The 23,808-nt window shown below is 39.7% G+C and overlaps 1 protein-coding gene across 3 annotated transcripts in view; it reads left to right on the top strand.

Moving 5' to 3' along the window:
• The window catches only part of SCAPER (S-phase cyclin A associated protein in the ER), a 136,549-nt gene that overhangs the window by 19,603 nt on the left and 93,138 nt on the right, over nucleotides 1-23,808 (top strand). For all 3 annotated transcript variants that reach the window (XM_059482023.1, XM_059482022.1, XM_059482024.1), the window contains exons 6-19: nucleotides 2,565-2,665; nucleotides 3,114-3,230; nucleotides 5,091-5,251; nucleotides 11,283-11,545; nucleotides 11,967-12,185; nucleotides 13,758-13,928; nucleotides 14,387-14,462; nucleotides 15,283-15,400; nucleotides 15,719-15,830; nucleotides 16,272-16,412; nucleotides 18,814-18,969; nucleotides 19,105-19,247; nucleotides 22,732-22,813; nucleotides 22,928-23,080. In XM_059482023.1, coding sequence (XP_059338006.1) covers nucleotides 2,565-2,665; nucleotides 3,114-3,230; nucleotides 5,091-5,251; nucleotides 11,283-11,545; nucleotides 11,967-12,185; nucleotides 13,758-13,928; nucleotides 14,387-14,462; nucleotides 15,283-15,400; nucleotides 15,719-15,830; nucleotides 16,272-16,412; nucleotides 18,814-18,969; nucleotides 19,105-19,247; nucleotides 22,732-22,813; nucleotides 22,928-23,080 — 2,013 coding nt within the window. The remainder of the gene's footprint in view (nucleotides 1-2,564; nucleotides 2,666-3,113; nucleotides 3,231-5,090; nucleotides 5,252-11,282; nucleotides 11,546-11,966; nucleotides 12,186-13,757; nucleotides 13,929-14,386; nucleotides 14,463-15,282; nucleotides 15,401-15,718; nucleotides 15,831-16,271; nucleotides 16,413-18,813; nucleotides 18,970-19,104; nucleotides 19,248-22,731; nucleotides 22,814-22,927; nucleotides 23,081-23,808) is intronic.

Raw genomic sequence — 23,808 nt, 5'->3', positions numbered from 1 at the left:
TAGCGGGGCTGGCTCGGAGCCCCGGCCGGATCCTGTGTCAGAGGACAAAGGGACGGCGCCGGCCCGCCTGCCCCGCGCCAGCCCCGGCTCCCTCGCACACCAATCGAAGCCGCCGCGGCCCATCGGGGAGCTAATTGGTAATTTTAGCTGGACATCTATATGGAGTTATCTGCATGCCTGCAACGGCGCTTTCTGAGCCACTTTTGTTCTGCTCCATTCTGCTTGACAAAATGGCCCTCATGGCTTTAGGGAGAGAGATGTGCATCAGTGAGTGTGGGGCCGCTCCAGCTGCTTGTCTTGTTTGTATTCCCTTGTTCATAAAACATGGCTCGGGTTACAGCTGCATGGGTCTGCTCTGATCATTTCTGATAATGTGGAGCTAAGCATTCCTTAAAATAGGTTAAACCATTTATTGTGGTTTTTTCCTGTGCTAGCTAACTTCAGAAATATAAGTCATATTCACGTTAATTCTTTTTTTTTTTTCTTGAGGAATATGTAAATGGCTGACTTGAAAAATAAATGATTCAGAATTAAATTTTGGTTTCTATGCTCTCATTGTTAGTAACAGTCAGCACAACTTAGCATGAGCTAACCTAAATGGACATGAATTGGATTAGAAAGCTGAAATTTTATTAGTGGAACAGAAAAAAAGAACTGGTTGAGACACTTGAGTTGTTCATTTCTTGTAGCAGACTTTACTTAATTATTTTGGTGCTGTAAACCAACTGCTTTGTAAGAAAGATTTTTGTTAGCATTTTTGAGGAATATTTCAAAACAAAGAGCAACTTCTGCAGCAGCAGTGGGATTCTGTTTGATTTCCCTTCCTGGTGTGTGACTTTGGTGCCTTTCCCTTACAGCAACCAGCATATGATCTGTGTGTGTCATAAGGAGTAGTTAAAAGGATGCTCATGTCAAAACTGAAGCTGAATTTCAATGTTAAACAAAATGGATAATAATCCATATGATTTTATATGAAAAAGCATTTTTCATGTGTTAGAGGTCTTTTTTCTGTTAAAAGGACAATTAAAAGTAAATATGTATGGGATTGATGTTGCAAAAATGTGCATTAGTTACCTGGACTGTAGGAGAGTGTTTTTACTGGTTTTGCTGTCAAAGGTTTTACTGTTAAAATTTGTAGTTATACACTTAAGAACCAATACCTTCTCATTTGTAATTGTTCCCAAAATTTGTAAGTAATAATTACTTTGAGCAGAAAATTTATCTTATTACCAGCAGGAATGACATTGGCACAGTAAAGAACTTGTGAAACAGCAGCATTTTGTCATTAGTGTTTTTCCTTATACCATAAAGTTATGTCTGTACTTTACATTCTGCATGTGAAGCTCATTTAAGTTTCATATTCAAGCTTCATTCATGGATTTTGACTATTTTCAGCATGTTGTCACGACAGAGTACAGGACACATTTTTCTTGTCTGGGACAGAGTAGTTATGAAAGCTGCTCTTTCTGGCTGCCATGAGCTCAGACTCTGTCCCTGAGAGAGGCATTCATGTGCTGTGTTGGTGAAATTCAGCTTTGCTGAGGAGGTGCCTTAGGTCTGTGTTTTGTCATGTTCAGTCAGTGATTTTTGAGTTTATACGTGGAATATGAAGAATTGCTCCTTTCCCTGCCAGTGGCAGCAGAAGTTTGTAGTTTGCCCAGGTAACACAACTGAGAGTTCCATTACTATGTTTGCTCTACCTTGCAGGGAAAAACTGGTGCCATTAACTGAGTAGAGGCAACTTCCCTTGAATTTTTCATTGTTTCTTGATGTAATCTGACCATACCATAGGCACCACACTCACACATTTGTGCCAACTGGGCATCAGTAGACACACTCAATAATTTCTCAAAGTTAAGGGTATTTTAATCAGAAACAAGACTCTTCAGCCACTGCCATTTTGTCTGTGATTTTCTTCCTGGAGTAGTGTGAAGTTAATTGATATGTCCTTTTGTAACAATTAATTTTATTTGTTGGAGACCAACATATGGTTCCAGATTCAAACTGCTTCATCAAGGTTTTGCATATTCTGAGTAAATCTGCAGCATGCCCACACAGTTTCTGACAGTGAATGTTTTAATCCCACCCAGGTTCTGATGCTGCTGCCTTTGTGTAGTTTTGTCTACTTTTACTTCACAAACAGATTAATTGTGATATTTTCGTTTTCCACAGACCTGTTAGGTTTTATGCAGTTTTGCCTTCTTGGTGATGTATGTTCAGCATATTTCAAAAGATAACTCTGACCAAAAAAGGGATATTAATAATGAAACAGGTATCCTTATGTGAGTTAAGAATTATTTTCCTGAAAATGTTACCATTTTGTCCTTACACATTAGTGCTGAAACAGATCTTGAATAATATGCACCTTTTTTTTAGGATAAATGTTTTAATGATTGTTCACATAAAAATCTTTATTATCTGGGCTTTCTTGTTTTCAGGGGTTTTCCTGGGTTTATGTTTAATGAGAAAGCTAAATTGTAAATGTCCTCCTTTCTTTTCAGTTCCTTTATTGGGGTGGGGGATTGTTTTTAAATAGAAAGATTGATGTGATGGTTGCTTTTCAGGAAGTCCTGATGATGCTTGATAACTATGTAAGGGACTTCAAAGCATTGATTGATTGGATACAGCTACAGGAGAAGCTAGAAAAAGCTGATGCTCAAAGCAGGTAATTAGATTTATATTTTTTTAATCTACAGAGAGAGTAAAGTTCACAGTAAACTTCATTTTCTAGCAGAGCTTCAGCAAATAGAACCAATTTTCCTTTTGGACAAAATGGGTGTGAGGACATTTTATGTGCATTGTCACTGTCACGTAGAAGTAGAGGATGTTTCCAGTCCTTCCCTCATCTTTTCCTTTTGAATGGTGGTTTGATGCTTTGCTCTATACTGGAATTGGAAATAAACATTGTAGTCTTGAGAGGAGACATTATTTTGGATATGGGTCTTGCTGATAGGGTTTGTAGTTAGAGTAGAAACAATTGCTGAGATAAATGATCAAATTCAGCAGGATTTGTTAATATACTGAGTGTTTGTTGGTTCTAGCTTTGCTTTAAGGTGATAGAGGGAGACTTATTGTGAATTGTATTTTTAAACTTTTCTTTCCTGGGTTTGCAGACCGACTTCACTGGCTTGGGAAGTAAAGAAAATGTCTCCAGGACGCCACGTGATCCCAAGTCCCTCCACAGACAGGATTAGTGTGACATCAAATGCTCGAAGGAGTTTAAATTTTGGGTATGAAACCAACTCAGAAGTTTATTGAAGCTAAAATAAAGATTAATTTGAAGCAAAGCTCATGAATGCACTATTTTTCTGTAGTAACCAATGTATTGTTTTGTTGTTATTAAATCATATAAGCAATTTTTTGCATTCCTTAACAAAAAGCCCATGATCTCTAAAGGAAAATCCTATCAAGGACTTATTTATTTATGACTTGGTAATACATTTAATAACTGGTAATTACAAAGACCTGAAGATAAAATACCGTCAGTGTATTTCATGTGATCTGTTTAGTACTCTCTTCTCTCTACAAAACAAAGGTCAGAATGTCTGTAACTGGCATTTTAAAATGGCCAGTGTGTGCAATGTGAATGGCCAGCTGAGTAAGCAGAAGTAAACACAGGTCAGAAAGAGTGAGTGTAAAGTGAGATTATGATGATTCTGATGTGTGGCAGAACTGATACTAGTTCAAATGTAGAGCATGTTGTATACTACAGTAGAGCATCTTTTACTTGTTGAAATGAAAGTATCTGAAAGCAGTTCAACAAAAATGTGCATAGATTTAGAGCAGCACTGCCTGGTGCTGTCTCAGTCTGGAGAGCACAGATGTGTGCAGTTGGGATCTTTCTCAGGGTATGTGCTGAAAAACAGCAACCTTCAGGTTTTTGGGATCTCAGGAACACACTGCCCAGTGGCCTGAGTGCTTGCATTGTCCTCAGCAGAGATGTGATACTGGGCTGTTTGGTCAGCACCTCTGAGGAATGAGCTCTCTGAAAATCAGGTATTTCTACAAAAATACTACAAAGTGTGTTTGGTTTAGGCCCTGTGTAGAGGAACCTGTTGATACCTACCTGAAACATCTGAAAGGTGTCTGCTGAAATGCCTGGTGGTGGGGAGAAAATATGCACAAGCACTCAAATGAAACACTTGAATCTGGTGGAAATCAATGCTCTTTTATTTTTATATTTATTAGAACATAACAGCTCAGCACAATTAGTCTTTCAGCCAGTCTTATTTGGCTGTAATAACCTGTTGCTATTGCTGCTGGAGCTGTTTTATGCACAATCACAGGAGCATGATGAGAAACTGTGTGTGTTAGAGCAAGGAACAGCAAGATGAGTTTTCTATCCTTCACACTTGCAAATTTTTTTCTTCTTAGTCTGTGTCTCACAGCAAGGCAACCCCAGAGGGCTACAATATTTTGTGTGTGAGAGAAAATAGGATGGAAAATAAGGGCTGAGACTTACTTGGTGCTACAGAAATTTTTGGCAGAATGCTAGGAATTACTAGGAAAGAAATAGGGGATAGGAGAGAAGGTAGTGGTGTACCTCTGTAGAAATTAATGATTCATACCTGTAGTCATCTTCACATCTTCAGAAAAGTACAGAAACTGGAAACAGGGACAGTCAGAGGTATCCAACAGCATTGATGCAAAAAGAAAAGAATTTGGAGAAGAGATAGCAAGAAGGGTGTGATAAATAAAATCACTTATGTGGAAGATGAGTAGGAAAATCTGTTAGTTATTTTTAATTCAAAGGAATTGGGAGTGCTAAATGGTCAAATGCCAGGTTTGAAATGACAGGAGTATTTTTCAAGATTTAGTATGTAGAATTTATGATGCATTGCTTTGGTTGCCAAAAATATTAATGCCTTCAGAAATTAGTATCACAATGATTAAATTTAATCTTGTTTATTAAAAACAGCGACTAGTTGAGCAAATTCCAACAACTTTTCAGTGTAAATTGCTGCAAGCTGGAGAGTTTGCCAAAGGAGAGGTGGTTCTGTTCAGCACTGTTGTGATGGTCTCATAAAGCTTTCTAACAAACCATTCTGTTACTTGCCCAGACACTAAAAAGAGCTGTGACTTTCATTTAGGAACCCTGCAGTGACCATTTCTGCAACACGCCTGGCTCCCTCGGGTGTAAGTTGGGCCGATAAGGTAAAAGCCAACCATGGAACTAAAGCTGCCAATCCTGAGCTGGCCACTGCACAAGCCTGCCTGGCACCCCCTGCACAGAAGGCACTGCGGAAAAATGGCAAGTCCCCTTCTGTGGCCTAAGTTGTTTTCACAAACTCTGTGGGATGAAGTGAATTCAGAATGTGATGACCTGGGTTCTAAGCAAAATTAAACCTAGTTTTGGAAAGTACAACGTTTAAATTCAATGTGGAGACAAAAGATTCATGCAGCCTTTTATTGCAATAGTTAAGTTTGAGCCAAAAGTGTGTTTTCATGTGAAGGTAAAATTCTGCTGTATTTTCACAAACTAGAATTTGATCTGTTAAAACCAGTTCATAACATCCCAAGAAGCAAAAGGTCTTTGGTTACAAACTGCCAATCTAACTGACTGCAAGTTGGGATGGCTTAACACTATAAAGAATAATGCATGTCCAGGAATCTGGGAAGAGCTCAAGATAGTTTTGTATGTCCTGGGAGAACATGCTATTAGACCTATGCTGAAGTAACAATTGATGGTTTTTTGGAAGACAAGAATTACCACATTTAGTTATGAATTGTTTTTTCTAAAGATGCTCTTTGGAGAATGATTAATTCAGGATCTTTGGTTCTAGAAAAGATTGGTTTAGTTGCAGACATAAAAAACTACCATTTGGTTTATAAAATTAGTTCCTTTGCACTGAATCTCTGAGATTGTCTTCAGAATTGCATTCTTTTTCATTTATTTTCTTCATGTGTGGTCTCAGATGACTTTCTACTTTCTACAAAACCATCAGGCAGGATGTAGAAATGGATATTCTGAAAGAAAATTAAAAGTGCAATGCTTTATTTACTTATTTTTTTTAAGTTTCAGGAAGTACATGTATCAATTTAAGATAGTTGTATGTTAACCTGGGAGCAGTAGAAGCCATGTGTGGTGACTTGAAGACTTGTGGTATATTATGGAAGTAAAGCACCTTGTCCAGGGGTCTGGCATGTAACGTGAATGAGTTCAGGAGTGGGTTCCTCTGTTTGGAGCAGAACCATCACAGCCATGCTCCAAGGGTGCTGGCTGACAGGGATCCATGGCTGCTGCCTGTGTACAGTTGCAGTGAGCTGCTTAGAGAGCAGGAGCTGTGTGGCTGAGTTTTCAGCACTGTAGCTGATTTATAATTCCACTTTTGAGATAAACCACTAGTTGAAGTTACTTGTAACAAAAGATTTTCTGGTGATTGCTGCTCGTAATAGAGGGACAGGGCTCCAAGCTGTTGCTAAAATTCCTTTATTAGGTGTTCTTGTGCATAGGGAGAATGTTGTTAGCTACACAGGGAATAAAAGTGATCTGTATTTCAATATGGATAATGCATTTTAATAGGCTAAGAGGAAAACAAAATACTTTATGTTACTTTCAGAGGCTTTTATAGGGCTGAAGAATCAGTGTTGTACAGTGTTTTATTGAATGTTACTTTCAGCTGATAAGCTTCAAATAGAGAGAAGCCCCTTAGGTCGTGTAGTACTGGCTACAAGTGTTCAGTAATCTTCAAATCAAATGGAGGATGCAATCCAGACTTGAAACATTTCATTTTAAGAAATAACAGTCATTCCTCTAGACTTTGTTTATTCTTAGGAATCTCTAATTGCTGACATTGAGCATTGGAGAATTTCAGTGATTTGCTCGTGGCTGAATTGTTTTGTTTTTAACAAATTAAGTTCTCTGTAGGAGCATGTTGTCCTGTGTGTGGGAGGTGGAATCACTTGGGTAAGATCCAGTTATCCCCAGTGATGAAAACAGAAGAAAATCTCTGAAGTTTCTGTGAAGGGAGCCACAGGGCCTCTTCACATGCATTATTGGAGCAGCTCTGAGGCTCGTGTATCTGCTCTGCCCTTGCCCAGCTAATGCACTCCCCAAACAGCTGTTTGGGGCATGTGGGCCTTGGGGGAAGGGTTCCCCTGCCTCCTGTAATGCTCCCCTGCCCACCCAGAGCCCAGCTGGGGCTTACAGCCACAGGATTTCCCCAGACACTTTTTCTCCAGTGATTTCCAACAGCATTATCATTAGGTCTCACAGTGGTTTTCTGATGTGGATGAGTGGTATGATACTGTATCTGTTTCATGGTTGATGCAATTTCCAAATTTAACTAAGTAAGCCCTCAGGGAGAAGGAAAATGCATTATTTTTCCATATAGTTCTTTAATCTTTCCTTTTCTGAATGCATAATTAAATGAGGTTAAATCATCTTATCTCATTTCCCTCATTAAACTTACTGTTACCCTCAATATTTTAATGAATTTTAAAAAATTGTCTTTCATGCTTGAGTGTCTTTAACAATATGGAATGTAGTCTGTTCTTGCTGTCTGAGCAATTCTGCTTGTGAATTCCCTGGTGCTTGTGGTAAAAAGTGAAATGAGTTATGCAAGTTTAGAGTGTGTATTAGAAATGGAATAGGTGCTTACAATTAAAATAATGTTATGACAGGATTTAGGACAAAGAACAATCTAGAACATGTGAACATCTCAGAAGCACTAATTTTTTTTTTTTCTCCTGCCATATTTGAAATCTGGTTGGTTTTTATTGTTATTACTATCATTATCATCTTTCTTGTATGAATTGCTCATGTCCATAGCTGTGAATAGATGTTCTCTGTAATGTACCTAAGACTGGAGACCTTGCAGCATGTCCAGCCCTCCCAGGCAGCTCTCCTGGTTGGGGCTCAGATGGGGCTGGAGTTTATTTATGTGGGGCTTTGGGCATGAAGTCACTAGCAAGTAAATTTTTTAGAGGGGCTGTGCATCTCCTGCGGTAGGACCCCCTGGAGCTTGCACACAGGTGCCTGCATTTCTGTTTGTGGTGTTTCCAGTGAGCTCCTTGGGCAGTTCTTCCAGATGGAGCAACTTCCCAAGAGCCTGGAGGCTGGGATGACAGATGGCTTGTCACATCCATGTAACACAAGAGCAGGCAGGGACAGCCAAGTTCACATGAAACTGGAGAATGATCAGGGCAGGCAAATGAATTATTCATTTACAAAGCTCTGGGAGTAATCAAACCCAGCATGTGATATGTAGCCTGTGGAGATGGCTACTGGGCTGTAAGAATTCCACACAGAGGGAAAAAACATGGAGGAAGATTGGTGCCTCACTGAGTGCTAACTTTGTCTCTCATTAGATGCGACTTAATGTCAATAAACATTTTAGCTTTGCAAACTCTTTTTTAAAAACGTGCCTGGAAGTGACTGAACCCTGAACTGCTTGGTGAATTAAAATGAACAGAATCTTCTGGTGCACTGTAATTGTCAGGTGGCATGACACTGTTAAACTGACTCCAGGTAGGTCAGGAGTCTGAATACATCCATGAATTAAAAACTGCTTTGTCTTTAAAGAAGTCACCAAACAATATTCTTTCAAATGCAGGTATTTCTGGGTTAAAATGCTTGGTTGAGGCTTGGGTAATAAATATGAATCTGACAGTGAACAAATGCAAATTAAAAATTGAACATGTATGGCTTTTATGAAAAGATTTGTTCTTACTTTAGTAAGTATGGTTATGGTTTTCTATTTCTCTGAATAATTTTATTCTGATTCATTCTGTCATTTTAGACTACTAAGAAATATGCCACGAGACAAAGAACAACTAGGCAAGACAGGCAAGAATATTCTTTTTTGGTAGAATAAGCTTTAGTAGATATTAGTAAAAGATACTAGTATGATTGTTAAGATACATTTATATGATTAATATATCTTATTATCTAGATGTTAGTAAAATGATGTTTAGGTAGTAGATATAACAAAAGGGTATCTTCTGATCCTTTGAATGTAGAAAAGATGCTTTTATGTAAAAGGTAACTTCAATTTTCAGAACAAATAGCAGTGAAGTGTTTCAACAATCTTGTTTTGCAAAGACAAGCAGAAAGAATTGCAGCCCAAAGGTTGCTGCAGTAAAGCAGTGGCGTTTTTTTGGTTGATATTAGTAGTTCTGACCAATCTCTGCTCTTACTTGTCAGAGAAATTTCTTGGCCAGATTGTGTCCTAAGCCAGATACAGCAGAGTCTCTGTGGTCCCACTGGATACTAAAATGGATGGGGTGGGAGACAAGGTGCCTGGGCAGTCCTTGTCCCACAGGTGCAGAGCCAGGTGCTGCACAGGCTGGGAGCTTTCTGCAGTAAATCTGGTTGTGATTCCTGGGGAATTAAACCCTGTTCCCTGGAGAATGGCTGCAGTTGAGATTGTCCCTGAGAGGGCAATATGTTCCCATCACTAGGTCCTGTAGGTAATATTTTTTCTATATGAAGATGAAGAAATTAAAGAAGGCCAAAGTTGCCTACAGGGATCAAGTGGGCAGTCTGTGGCAAAGGAAAATGTAATTGGTGTTTTTTTTGACTGCTGTTCTGGTCCGTGGGACACACTGAAATGTATGCAAATGCACATGAGGAGAAGGAACACAGGAAGGCTTTTTGCAGACTCTGGTACCAGCAGTGATCTGAAGAGATCAGCCGTATTCACTCAGACAGTTTGGGAATTTTGTTTACTTAAAAATACACAGTAATTTTTCTGGAATGAAACTGTCTCAACAGTAAAATACCAAATTATTTTTTTGCATCTATCATTGAGATTTGTGAACAGTTATATAGTTATGTAAAACCAGCTGTTGCATGAGCTGCTCAGCAAAGATAAATTCCAGTACAGTCCTGTCAAATTCCCTGGTAACTCAGGAGTTACACCAGCTGTTGGGCCAGGCTGCTGTGTTTCATCCTGAGATGTTAAAAGAACCTCACAGTTAAATAGCAGTGTTTGTAAAATGCTGGATGCCAAGGGCAGCAAAGGATAAACGTGCCATCAGTTCTGGTTTTGGCTCATTTCCAGTTTTCTGGTTACTGCTGCTGTTGGACAGCAGTTCAAGTGCACCTAAAGGCTGCTTAGTCCAGTTGATATGTTAAACCTTAACATTTGAGCTCCAGCTCTGGTCTTTATGCCTGAGCTATATGACTATCTTTGTTAGTAAAACCCTTAGAAATACCCAGAGGATTAATTGTTTAGACAAGTTGTATTCTAGATTATTACCCTCTGTAAAACAATGTTGGGATTTTTTGCATGTCTACTCCTCCAGGTAAAAATCATCTCCTACACCCTTTTCCTCTTTTCATGTGAACAATCTTGAAAGCAGCTTTTGCCAGGAATATATATACATAGTTAATTCTTGTGTTTTTTTGCAAGAATTTTTGTTCAGCAAATAGACAGGCCTGAGCTTACCTTTCACACTTGTGAATTGTACTGTCAGGCTTCAAAAAATATCTTACAGTTGTTTCAAGATGTGTGAGAAATTAAATGCTGCTCTTAATTGCTGGCCACAAAAATGTTACATATGGAGAAGGAGTTCACCGTGAAATCTGCTCACACCTAGGACCTGATGCTTCAGGCAGACAAATGTAACTTTAAATGGTTTTCAAGTACCTACCACCATCAGAAATATTGATCAGAAAGTTGTATGTAACAGCTGTACAGAAATCAAAGTAATTGAAGAAAACTGCTTTTCTATTTTCTCCTTCTGCTTGCAGTCCTATTCTAGCAATATTTTGCTATTTCCTGGAATCCAGGAAAAGCAGTTTTCTAGAAGCTGACACCAATTAGTATATTTTTGTTGCCAAAGTGAAACAAATAGAAAAAGAAGTAAAGAAAGCACTGGCAGAATAGTAAGGATAGTGAGCCACATTTCTGCTTTCCATGCTGAGTTGAGCTGTTTTGTCTGTACTCGCACTTCCACAAAAGGCCTCTAATGTTACTGTTGCTGCAGAGAAGAGCAGATGCTGTTTCTTTGTTGTGCTTTACCATCTCATGAAATAGCAAGGAAAAACATGGCAAGCTTAAGTACACCTTGCCATTTCCCAGAGCTTTTTGTGCCTGAGCTACTTCACTCTGCAGTAACAGAACGTGTCCCATGAATGGAGTTCAGTGTCTGTAATACCAAGAGCATTCCTTCAAGTAAAAGGCTTTGCTGAAGAGTATGTCATTGATTTTTTTGGTATTGATTTTTAAAGAGAACATTTTTCTCCACAACTTGTGTAATCCTGTAATAAAGCAGTTGTTTCTAGTGCTCCTGTTAGCAGTGTTCCTGTCTGAGAGGGGGGTGTTTTTCTCACGTAGATCGGAAGGACGCGGAGGGCTGGGAGACGGTTCAGCGTGGGAGGCCCGTTCGATCTCGCTCCACTGCTTCGGCAGCAAAAGCTCCTGCAGCTGCAGAATCACTGAAGTCCAGAGGTGACAGTGACAAGGAAAATGTCATTTCACCACCAGCAGAAGACAAGCATGGGAGCTCAGTCACTGGCAGTGCTGCATCTGAAAGCACAGAGCTGGTACAGAAGGATCCTTTGCATCACTCTGAGGATCTCCTTACTGAGAAGACTCAGGTCAGTCCATCATTTTGAGCTGTTTTCTAACCTTAAATCTTGCAACTTTACTTCAGAGCATTTTCTAAAGGTGGTGTTGGCTAGAGCTTTTGTGAACTTACCAGATCAGGAAAGGCTGTTCAAATAATGGTTATTGCAGTTACATTTATGGAAATGCAGTAGGATGTCAGCACAAGTAGACTAATTAAAATTATGATGCTGTGGACAGCTTTTCCATGTTTTCCAACCAGTCAGCATTCAACACATCTCATACATACATTTCAGGTAGAAAGATCCAACTTTTGCAAGGTAATGAGCACCTGAAAGAAGTGAAGTTATTTGCATCACTCACTGTTGTTCCCAGTTATTTCCTTAAAATTTGACTCTGACTTTAAAAATCAGTATGATCCATTTTGTTAATTTTGCAAATGCCTCTTGTTAGTTCCCAGCCTCGGAAGCCAATGGGAGCACTGGCACAGCATTGCAAGGGGATTCCTTAGAACCAGCTCCTGAGATGCCTCCAGTTCTCAGCAGCCCGGACTGCAGTTCAAAAACTCTGCAGATGAATGATGCTTCCCCCCAGAGCCCTGGCTGTGCAGACTTGCATCAAACAGAAAAAGCTAAATCTGAAACTGAAATGGATCCTGCAGATATTTCAAATGTGAGTGCTGCCAGATTGGTAAGAAACCTCATAAGATTTGTGAGTGAATAATCTAAACCTCAATTTTCTTGGTCTGTGTTGCACAGTGTTTTCTGTTAGCCTTATGTAAAAACTGTAGAGAAATCTATGAGGTACCTACTGAAGGAAAAATAAATAGTTGCACAGATTCTTTTCTTGTAAAATTCAATTCTGGTAAAGTTTGGGAACTTAAACTAGAAAGATAGAAGTGTGTTACTTGGAGTAGATAGATCTTTGCTCTCATTACTTATTTTAATAATGTTTGTGCTAATTTTTCATTTAAGTCACACTCTCATTAAAGTCTTACTTCAGTTTTGCTCATCATTCAAACTGGAAGCACGTGGGATATCAAAATTCTGTTAGAAACAGAGTCAGACCTCTGCCTTTTAAGTCTTGCTGAGCTGCTCTGCTGGGTCTTCCTTTACAACAAGCAATTTGGAGGAATGCCATTCTTAAAGCAAAAAGCATGAAGTCAGTTTTCTGTTTTTGTCTGGTTTCCCAGAAAGAGTGTGCTTTCCTGCCCGGAGAATTCTGCAGGTCTCAGGGTGTGTTTGCTTCACTGGGATTCTCTGAGTGGAGAGTTACAGTAATGTTACATAAAATCCAGGTTATACTTTCAGGTGCTTTGTTTTGTTTTGGATTTTTAGGGGTTTGTGTTCATTTTGGTTTGGTTTTGTTTTGTCAGAAACTAGATTAAAAATCTGATTTGCAGAAGTTTTCCTGTAAATCACTTTCCCCTTAACTTTTGCAAGCTGTAGTCCTGCTAGGTAATTTCCAAGCCATGTACCTGTTTGCTTTTAGAACAGATTTCAAGCATCTCACCCACTGACATTGTTTCAGATGCTCAGTTCTTAGCAGTTCAGGATGCTGCCAGGTTGGTGGGATCTGTGTCTCTTGGAAGCATTTTACTGCCCTAGATTAGCCTGCTTTAAGCCCCAGTTTGTGTATTGTGGTGCACTGTCTGATACTGGAGTGGGAGTGGTCTGGTTAATGCTGGACACTAGAGAAGGAAACACAATCAGCATATCCAGGCTTACATTTTTGCCCCATTCTTTTGTCATTCATGTTGGAAAACAAGTACAACCTGAGATTCCATTGTATTAACTATAGTGAAATTTCCAGATACGGCTCATGCAGATAATTTCCATCTTTAAATAATACTTTGGAGCACGGTTCCTTTTGTAGAGGTGACAGCATGGCATGCACTCACGTCTCAGAGTATGCCTTGCTTAGTCCCCAAGAGTAAGTATTTAAAGCAGTAATTGCAGGAGAACTGTCTTTGTGCTTTTAATGTCAGGGTTGGCAGAACAAGTTTTTAAATTAGGTGAATAATTAATTTCGTGTTCCATGTAGTTACTAAGTGAGTTAATAGTTGCTAACACTTTTTAGTGGGGTTTGTATTTTCAGCTACTTTCACAAAATATACCAGTAAAAAAACTGTAAGTAAAGAGAAGTTGAGCAAAATACCATACAATTCACATTAGCTATGTAGAATCCTCCTTTTTGTGCCTGCTACTGATTTTGGTTATTTTTCTGGTGTCATGTTTGCTCCAGTCCATGGCAGAAGTCCTGGCTAAGAAAGAGGAGTTAGCAGATCGGCTGGAGAAGGCCAATGAAGAAGCCATTGCCAGTGCTATTGCAGAGGAGGAGCAGTTAACCAGGGAGATTGAGGCAGAGGAGAACAATGACATTAACATCGAGACTGACAATGACAGTGACTTCTCTGTGAGTGTCCAGTTCATTGTACTGTGCCCTGGTAAAGCTGTGTTGTCAGTGGAGAATGAATATAGAATTTTTAGTGGTTTTTTTGGCATTGAAGTAACCTGTTTGACATGTGCCATGTAATAATTGTCCCATACTGAGGGATATTTTGTCTTACTAAACTCAGCAGCACTGTGCTGCTGTGTGATGCAGAGCCCTCTGAGCTTGCAGTCAGTGTCCTGCTGCTGATTTCTGGGTGCAAAACAGGGGGACCTGAGACTTGTTACATTCATTGCTACTGTGGAAGAGTAGATGAAGCAGAAGTCTTCATTTTTACTGTCAGACTGGGAACAGCACTGACCTTTGGGGAGGCCAGTTCTGTTTGGAAACATTGCTGAATATTGCTGAGTTGGCACTGTTTAATGTGTGTGTGCACCTGTGAGTTAAAGTTTGTTTTTACTCTGGTTCATGTTAAATTTCAGGCTAATATGGGCAATGGAAGCATATCCTTCTGTGGTTTGTCTATGGACTGGAATGATGTTCTGGCAGATTATGAAGGTAAATTTTTGTATATTACTGTGCTTACATGGAAATCTAAAATTTAGAAAAATCCCTTTTTTATTCATGGCCAGTTAAGGTTTCAGAAGTTTGCCCAACACATTCCAAGTAATGTTATCTTCTCTGCTGTTTCCTGAGGAAAGATGGCCTTTGTGTTCAGACTGTGTCTCATTGTTCTTCAGTTCTCTTTCTGCTTCTCTCTATTAGAATTTTATGGTTTTTAATCCAGATTTATATTATCATCTGGATCAAAGTGCAATAAAATCATTAAGCATTAAAAAAGGACACATATTAAAGATGCTTCAGTCTGTGTTTGCACCTAGGCCCAAGAAAACCCATCTGAGAGAGAACTAGAGAGAGTAATCCTTTGTTACTGGCATTTCTTGTGTGTTTAAATTATCCCCACTGTGGTGGTGTTCAGAGGGGTCCCAGGACAAGGGAAGAGATGAGGATCTGACTCTGTGTTTCAGAAGGCTGATTTATTATTTTACGATATATAGTATATTAAAACTATACTGAAAGAATAGAAGAAAGGATTTCATCGGAAGGCTAGCAAGGAAAGGAAAAGAATGGAATTATAATAAAATCTTGTGACTGACCAGAGAGTCTGAGACAGCCAGACTGTGATTGGCCATTAATTAAGAACAACCACATGAGACCAATCCCAGATGCACCTGTTGCATTCCACAGCAGCAGATAACCATTGTTTACATTTTATTCCTGAGGCCTCTCAGCTTCTCAGGAGAAAAAAATCTTAGCAAAACAATTTTTCATAAAACATGTCTGTGACACCCCCCTGCCTTTGTTTTCACCTGTGCAGCTCGTGAGTCGTGGCGCCAGAGCAACTCGTGGGGAGACCGAGTGGAGGAGGAGCCCGCGCGCCCCCCCGGGCACGGCATCCACATGCACGAGAAACTCTCCTCACCCTCACGCAAGAGGTGCTGCCCTGGCTGCTGCCTGGCTCAGCCAGGGAAAACAGGCAGCCCAACTCATGGCTGCTGGAAACTCTCCACAAATCTGCTCTCTTGGAGTCTCTGGGTGGAAAGTGCTACAGAAATCTGTATTTTTTCATGAATAGGCTCGTACTTCATTGTCCACTAACTAAAGTCTAGAAGAACAGTATTCACATTTACGGGAAATAATTGCCCTCCAGTGGCCTGTTTGTTTTCTCTTAGTGAAATGGCATAGAAATGTTTGCTACGCTGTCAGTTAATATTGTCTAACTTGATTTTATTCTTCTTTGGTTTTATTAAAAGAACAATAGCAGAATCCAAAAAGAAGCATGAGGAGAAACAAATGAAAGCTCAACAGCTGAGAGAAAAGTTACGTGAAGAAAAGACACTGAAGCTTCAGAAATTAATGGAGAGGGTAAGCTTTCTGTGATATAAAGGGCTGCTCTGCTGCCTTGCAGGAAAGGATTTTTTTCCACATAGTAGACATATTAGAGACTCAAACTAGTGGTGAAATGAAGTTGTCATCTGCATCTGAGTTTACATAGTTTTCACAGCTGACTTGTGCATCACAGCAAGTGAAGAAAGCGTTATTTCAAATCATGAACTTCTTGACTATTTTATAGGAGACAATCTCAGATTCAGGGAGGGTATGACAGGAGGAGAAATGTGTTGCATGTATTCAACAGAAATGGTAAAACTCACCAAACTGAAGCAGTGTACTTGGAGTTAAACTTAAGGCAGGCTTTGTGTAGGGCATGAAAATACTTTATTACTGTGAAGAAAGCTTCAAGGATTAGAAGATTCAGGCCCTGTTGTCAGATATTGTGTTAGTAATGAATTGACTCCTTATGTGTAGGAGAAAGATGTGAGGAAATGGAAAGAAGAATTGTTGGATCAAAGGCGCAGGATGATGGAGGAGAAGTTACTCCATGCAGAATTCAAACGTGAAGTGCAGCTACAAGCAATTGTGAAAAAAGCACAAGAGGAAGAAGCTAAGGTGAGTGACTTTGTTTTCAAAGGAACTATTTAATAGTTATGCTCTTGTAAATGTTGTACTCAGAGTGCTTTGAAGTAGTTTGTGAAGGACAGTGCAGTTTAGACACGAATCCTGTGAGCCATGAAGCAGATAAATGCTGATGTCTAAATGGTGCACTTTTCTCTAATACAACTTAAAATTAATTAGCTGTTGTTAGACATCATGGTGGGTTGGTGTGGGAGAAAAGATGGGTTGAAAGAAAGAGCTGATCATTATCTTGCTGCTTTTGTTCCTCACAGAGTGTGGCAGCATTTTTGGTGATACCTAGTCCTGGAAGGACTGGAAGATCTGATGATCAGTTCTCTGCTTTTCCAGCTCCATGGGGGAGCTCGTTTTTCTTCTCATTTATTAAAAAGCCTTTCCAGATCCAGCATTCTGTGTCCTTGAACAGTAGTTGTGTTGCTGTGTTTTGTACCACTGATGTTGTTGAGCAGCTGGGAATAGACAGAGACCTGTAGTTAGTATGTGGCAGCTATTCTAAATTAAGTATATTTAGTGCTCTTCTGACTTAATACATAATGCCATAAGGCAGTCACTAGAGGGATGCTTTTTGGTTTGCTTCCTTCATACTACTTTGCTGAAATTTTTAGTGGTTTAACTCCAGCTAGCAGCTAAGCACCACACAACCACACACTTATTCTGCCTCCTGTCCCATGGGATTGGTGGGGGAAGAGAGAATCAGAAGTGTAAAGGTAAGAAATCTCATGGGTTGATACAGAAACAGTTTAATAACTGGATGGGAAAAAATCAGTTCAAAGAAAAAGGAATATAAAAAAGAGAGGGATAAATGATAAAGAAGGACAAGTGATGCCAAAAGAAACAACTGCCAGTCCCTGAGCAGTGGCCCCACACCAACCTCTCCCCAGTTTTGTTGCTGTGCTGATGTCCTGTGGTCTCAGATATCCTTTTGGTCCCTTGGCCTTGATACTGTGCAAGCCCTGCTCAACAGTAATTAAAATATCCCTGTGTTGTCAGCACAGTTTCCAGCACAAATCCAAAACATAGTCTCATCCTAGCTACTGCAAAGAGAATTAACTCTATCCCAGCCAAAAGCAGCATAACAGAAATGAAGTATTTTATTTTAAAGTCTGTTTTTCCCAAGTGAAGATACATGAAACTGTTTCATTATATGATGAGCATCTGTCTCAGCTGTGATTGATGCAGCTGTTCATTTGTGTTTCAAGATAAGCACAACAAAACTGATTGCACTTTTTTACTTGGTTGCTGTTTCTCTCTTGGATTAAAAGGATTTCTAGACTACCTAATTCAGTCTGCCATACATTGATTACTATTCCATTACACCAGTGTGACTTCTGTAATTGTGCTAACTAAATCACACTTGCCATAGTTCCCCAGATAAGCAGATGTTTCAAATATTGTGTGTTTAACTGTGTGGGATCTGCTGGCTCATGAGGTTCTTGTTTTCTGGAAATCAAGGTTAATTGGGCCAGAAGGCTTTAGAGAAATAGCTGCTGGGTAGGATAGCTGCAGACCATGGTAACTGTTGCTGCCCAGTTGGTTATCTAAATACCCAGTGCTTGCTTGTTTACTGACCTGTAAAAGCCATCCTGTAAATGGATTCTAGTCAGTAAACAAAGTTACAAACATAATCCTACCACTCTTTTTCATGATCTGTTTTTGTCTGACCATATGTGTTCTCTTTACCTGTTTTATTTAGTGTACACATTGAAGTTCTTTTTAGCTGACCTTTTCTTACTATTTTTTTGTTCTTATGTACTGCACTGTCCTGTGGTTGAAAAACATAATACATGTTCATGAAACAGGCTATATGGATAAGAAATATTAGACCATGAGCCTGTTTGGTTTTTTCTTATTATTCACACTATGTATACTTACACTTTTTTGATCAGTAAGTTCACATGTATTTAAAGTTAGCTCAAAAGCCCCGTTGGATTCTACTAGCACTTGTGTATTTTACTGATTAATCTATCTGGGTTTTAATATTACACATTTATTACAGTGAAGAAAGCTTCAAGGATTAGAAGATTCAGGCCCTGTTGACTGAGAGAATGGACTGATGAAGTCTCGATGCTAACAGAATTGAGAGAAATTTTCTGTATTTTACCCAAAGTTTCTTGTTTCTCTGATACAATTCAAATTTTCTTTTTATAATCCATGGGCTGTCTTGGTTAAAACAAACAAAACAGTAAAAAATCATTACAAAGCCTAAAGACGTATTCTCAAGTTTTCCAACTCATTCTGGAGAAATGTCCCTCCAGTTTACTACTTATAGTTTACAGTTTAATTATCAAGTGAATAGTTAACAAATGGATGAAATTCCCCAAGATGAAACCTATTTCAACTTTTGGGGTGTTTTCTGACCCTTTCTGCTTGTTTTCAGGTCAATGAAATTGCTTTTATAAACACCCTGGAGGCTCAGAACAAGCGGCACGACGTGCTGAACAAGCTGAAGGAGTACGAGCAGCGCCTGAACGAGCTGCAGGAGGAGCGGCAGCGCAGGCAGGAGGAGAAGCAGGCACGGGACGAGGCAGTGCAGGTAGGACAGGTCTGGAGCTGCAGGGCACAGTGAAATACAGCTCTGTGTTTCACTTTGGCTCTGCAGACATTCAAGTACAGCTTCTCCTAATTCCTGTGTGTTTCATGAGTAAAAAATTCGCTTTTCCCTGGCTAGGAGCGCAAGAGAGCCCTGGAAGCGGAGCGGCAGGCCCGGGTGGAGGAGCTGCTGATGAAGAGGAAGGAGCAGGAGGCACGGATTGAGCAGCAGAGGCAGGAGAAGGAAAAGGCACGAGAAGATGCAGCACGGGAGAGAGCCAGGTAACTTTGCAATTGTTTCTTTGGTTCCCTTCACCATTGTCCTCCCCAGAAACTGCACCTTCTCTGCAACAGCAATACCTTCCTGGGGTGTCAGGCTTAGGATTTTAAAAAGTATCTTTAATAAGGATGCTTGATAAATGGCTTGAAAGAAGAAATCAGGTCAGTCATCATAAATTCTGCATTATGTTTTTGTATTCCTTACATACATGCACAATATAAGTTGTAAGACTGTATTTTATTATATTCATCTTAGTTTTATTGCAGACAAGACCTTGTAAGAATTTGCCTTTTTCATATTTCACCTTAGTTTTCAAAGGAAACAAGATTTATGTACCCATGTTCTCCATTTCCTCCGCTCTCCAGAAACTTTTGGGCTTACTGGCATCAATTTGATTTCACATTGTTGTAGACACCAAAGATTGCATTTGTGAAGCACACAGCCAGGAAATCATGCTTCATTGATTCTGCTGCCTGTGAACTACTTGGTTTATAGTTTTGCCCATAATTAAAAGTTCATAAAGGGGACTTCACACGGGCTCTTCTCTCTCTTCCTTTTTAGGTGCAGGGAGAATGAATGTTCGTGTGCAAGACAGGTTTACTTTCCAATCTGATGCAGTCTGATAATTTCTACTTGTTTGATTTACCAAATTCTCTTTGTATTCACCTCCTATTTCTCCCTCTTTTCCTGCAGTTCCCCTGCTGCAAGCATTCCTTAAAACCTTGGTAAAAGTTAAGGTCTTTTCTATGATGGGTGTTTACTAATGGTTCTTGATACATTTTTAATGTCATGGCTTGTTTTCTTCAAAATTGTCACAAAGAGGATTTTTTCCCCTAAGTAAAATATTCAGAAATGTATTGACCAGCTTTCATCTTCTGAAATCCTGAGCAACATCATAAAGAGATTCAGCTTTCCATTAAAAGTGTAATGAATTCTGGGCAGGCTCTGTAGCCTTTGCTGGGACTTGATGGAGCTTTCCTCAGTGTATTGAGCCAAAATCACCTGAGGTTGAGTGGGTTGCAAGGGATCCTTCAGGATCTTACGCTCATTTACAAATACTTAGGAAGATTAGGACTAATGGAGAATTTGGTTATGCTGTTTTGGGAAGATAGACCCTGCATGTGTAAGGCTTCTACATCTTTCTGAAATTTGAAGAAACCCTCAAAGTAAGCAAATGGCTGATAGTTGCCCTACTGACATCTTTGTCTTTTAAGGCTTTCCACAGTTAGATCCTGTTGAAAATCTTCGAGCAGAAAATTCCTTGCTCTTTGAGTTTAATCAGTGTTAAATCTGCCCCATCCATCTGTTACACCCCATTAATTTCCTTATGACTTGTAAGGAGAAGCAGTTTCCATTTGCCTTCTGTTGCTATTGTGTCAGCAAATCTCTGCTTGTTGCTCTTACACTCAATTTTTAACCCTTTGTACTTAAAATTGCAGTACCGCGCTTGCACTTGTTTTTCTTTTGTTTTCTTTGCCCAGATACTGATGACATGAGAGATTTTTTTTCTTTTTTTCTATTCCTTTTTTTTTTTAAATACTTTTGGGAAAGAGTAGGAAGGAATGCATGTGGTGCCTTACACTGTGGTGATTCTGCTCTGTCAGTCATTACATCCCCTAATAACAGTTCTGAGGTTTCTCTGCCATAGCAGAGTGAGGGGAGGACTCAGGGTCCTGGGTTAGGAGCTCAGGGAGGGATGAGCTTGACAGGAATCTGGCTGTCCTGTCCCTTCTGTCCTGGATTGTAGAATGATTTGGTGGAACCTTGGAGATACCACTTGGTGTTTTGTTGGGTTTTTTCCTGCAGCTAGGATTTGGCTTGTATCCTGAAGATTTAATACTGGCTGGAATGAGCGATTTTTGCAATATCTGCTTAAAGTTCCTTCAGTATAAGTTTTACCATGTGCATCTGGGGGTGATTAAAACATCTGTATGAATGGAATAGTGTACTTAAAACTGACTTCAAAAGCCCCTCTGCCTTTAACTTGTTTCCAGTAAAGCTTTAGTTGTAATTTCAAAGTATTTTATGTTCCAGAGAGTTGAAATCCACAATACAGTAATTGTTGTTCTTGTCAATAGAAATCATAAAACTGTATAAACCACATAGAATGTATATCCTAACCATGGAAAAAGAATGCTTTTCAGAAAGGCTTGTGCAGGAGTTGTGTTGATGCTCTATAAATGGAAACTTGAAAATTTTGTTTCAAAGACAAAACATTATTAGCCCAAAGTGTGAAATGGTGATAATCTGTTGTAGTTTGTAGCATTAAGCAAATATGTAAAAATGCAGACTGAAAGAAACAACTCAAATTAGCTTGTGGTTCAGGTTTCCCTTCTGTACCTCAGGGATGATAACACATAAAGTACCTAATGCTTCTCATTCATAATCTCCTCCCCACCCTTCCCACACCCACAGTGATTGGAAGAGTTCACTTTTTCTCTCTGAAAGAACAATTTTTAGTGTTTATCATTTGATTTACTTCCTCTGCTGTCTTCTTTCCTATCCACTTTTATATTTCCTGTGGCTTTTTGTTTTAAAAATGTTACTTCTGCATTTATGGAGCTGATCTTGTTTCTTTCTGTCAGATTTCTGTTTAAAAAGCCAGACAAACAGGAATCCACACATGACAAAATCCATTGCTGTTTGGATAATAGTCCTTATGTCAGGCTCTCTAGTTTTGGCACTCAGGCTCCTTTAATTTTGGAATGCTTTTTGAAAAGATGGCTGATGGCTTTGGTTCATTCCTGCATAGCTCAGTTTTACCCAGAGCCTTCATTATGTCTTTGGCACTTTAGAGCTGCCAGGCTTCTCTCCCATCACATTTTACAAATTTTGTTTGTATAAACAGCACGAGTAGCTGACTTTCTTCCCCTTTAGGATTTAGTTGCTCCCTTGGCTTACTGACTACTGGAAAGTTGTTCTTGATGAAACTTCTGCCTGTGGGTTTTTGCTTAATGGTCATGGTTACAAGTCAAGTTACACCCCTTGTTCTTTTCTTAGAAAAAAAAAAAAATCTCAATCTGTTCAACAGGGTGATGCTGTTGGTCAGAGTTTTCTCTGGGAGTTTCTATATTTAAATTTGTACCAATTTATAGAGCACTGCCCTGAGTGTTGCAAAGGGGGCTTTTCACAGTGTCATCTGCTCTTCCTCATTGATTCAGTGGCTGCAGCCCTTGGCTGAAGAATGCAAGTGGTGACAAGGTATCACAGTCATCACTCTTTTGTGGCATCTTCTTGGCTATCACTGCTCTGGTTGGGACTGAGCTGTGATCCTGGTTCTGCTGCAAAGATTCAAGTGTTATTAAGTCTTTCAAATGAAAACATCCACATTCTCTAAGTTGTTTTTTGTTGTTTTTCTTTTCTACTGAATCATGTTCAATTTCATGTTTGGGTTTTCTTGTTCTGCATTCCAGCCATAAATGTGTCAGTATTACTCATGCTTTACTCTGATACAAATTCTCCCTGTACTTACTATCCTTTGGTTAGAGATCGAGAAGAGAGGTTGGCAGCTCTTACTGCAGCTCAGCAAGAAGCCATGGAAGAACTGCAGAAGAAGATTCAACTGAAGGTATAAAAAGATACATTAGTTGAAAAATACATCAATATTTCTTTGCACAGTTCAATTCCATTTGCTGTCATTCAATGTATTTTCTCTTCATTGCTTTGTTTATTTTCCATTCAGCATGATGAAAGTATTAGAAGGCACATGGAACAAATTGAACAGAGAAAAGAGAAAGCAGCTGAACTCAGTAGTGGAAGGCATGCTAATACTGACTATGCACCAAAGCTCACCCCCTATGAGCGAAAGAAGCAGTGCTCATTGTGCAATGTCATGGTGAGTTGGGCAGAGGGGACACTGCTGGAATTGCAGGACAAACCCAAGGCATGAAGCTACAAGTTCTGCTTCACTCACTTGCACATTTACTGTATCCCTGCTCTGCTTTTGTAAAAAGTACATCTTATTCTTCTGTCCATGAGTCAGGTGGGTTAGGGAAGATTTCAAAGAGCTGTAGAGTTGTGGGTAGAATGGAGACTCTGGGCAGTGTTCAGTTATTGGCTGTCTGCTGAGAGAAGCAAGAACTCAGGAGCATCAGATGGAAGGAGGTAAAGATAGATTAAAGCAAAGTAAAGAATGTGATTCTTTACATAGCAGGCAGCTGAGCTGGAACACCTTGTTGTGAGATGCTATGGGTATTTGCATTCCCTGTGAGTTCAGGGGCTGATTGTTTAAGTGTAGTTGGACTGAAATTCACAGAGAAACCACATCAAGCTCAAGAAGTTCTTGAATTGAGTTTGGTTGGGCGCTTGAAAGTGTTGGACAGGAAAAGGAGTGTTCTCTTTGTCTCCTCTCTCCCTTTGGTGTCTGATTTTTTGGTCTCTGTTGGAAGCCAAGGACATTGCTTGGCAGTGTCCCAACCTCAGCTGGGGCTCTCTGCCTGTGCTGCCCTCCCTGTCCCAGGAATGGTGGGGGAGAGAAGCCACACAGCCACTGGGCCAGAGCTGGGAGATCTCCTGCTGATAACTCTGTCACTGCTTTGCAGAGTCTGTGCATTATCAGAGTCC

Source organism: Ammospiza nelsoni, chromosome 14, assembly GCF_027579445.1.
Source record: "Ammospiza nelsoni isolate bAmmNel1 chromosome 14, bAmmNel1.pri, whole genome shotgun sequence".
Taxonomy (NCBI): domain Eukaryota; kingdom Metazoa; phylum Chordata; class Aves; order Passeriformes; family Passerellidae; genus Ammospiza; species Ammospiza nelsoni.
Note: the sequence above shows the minus strand (reverse complement) of the source record. Positions and strands in the feature narration are given on the sequence as shown.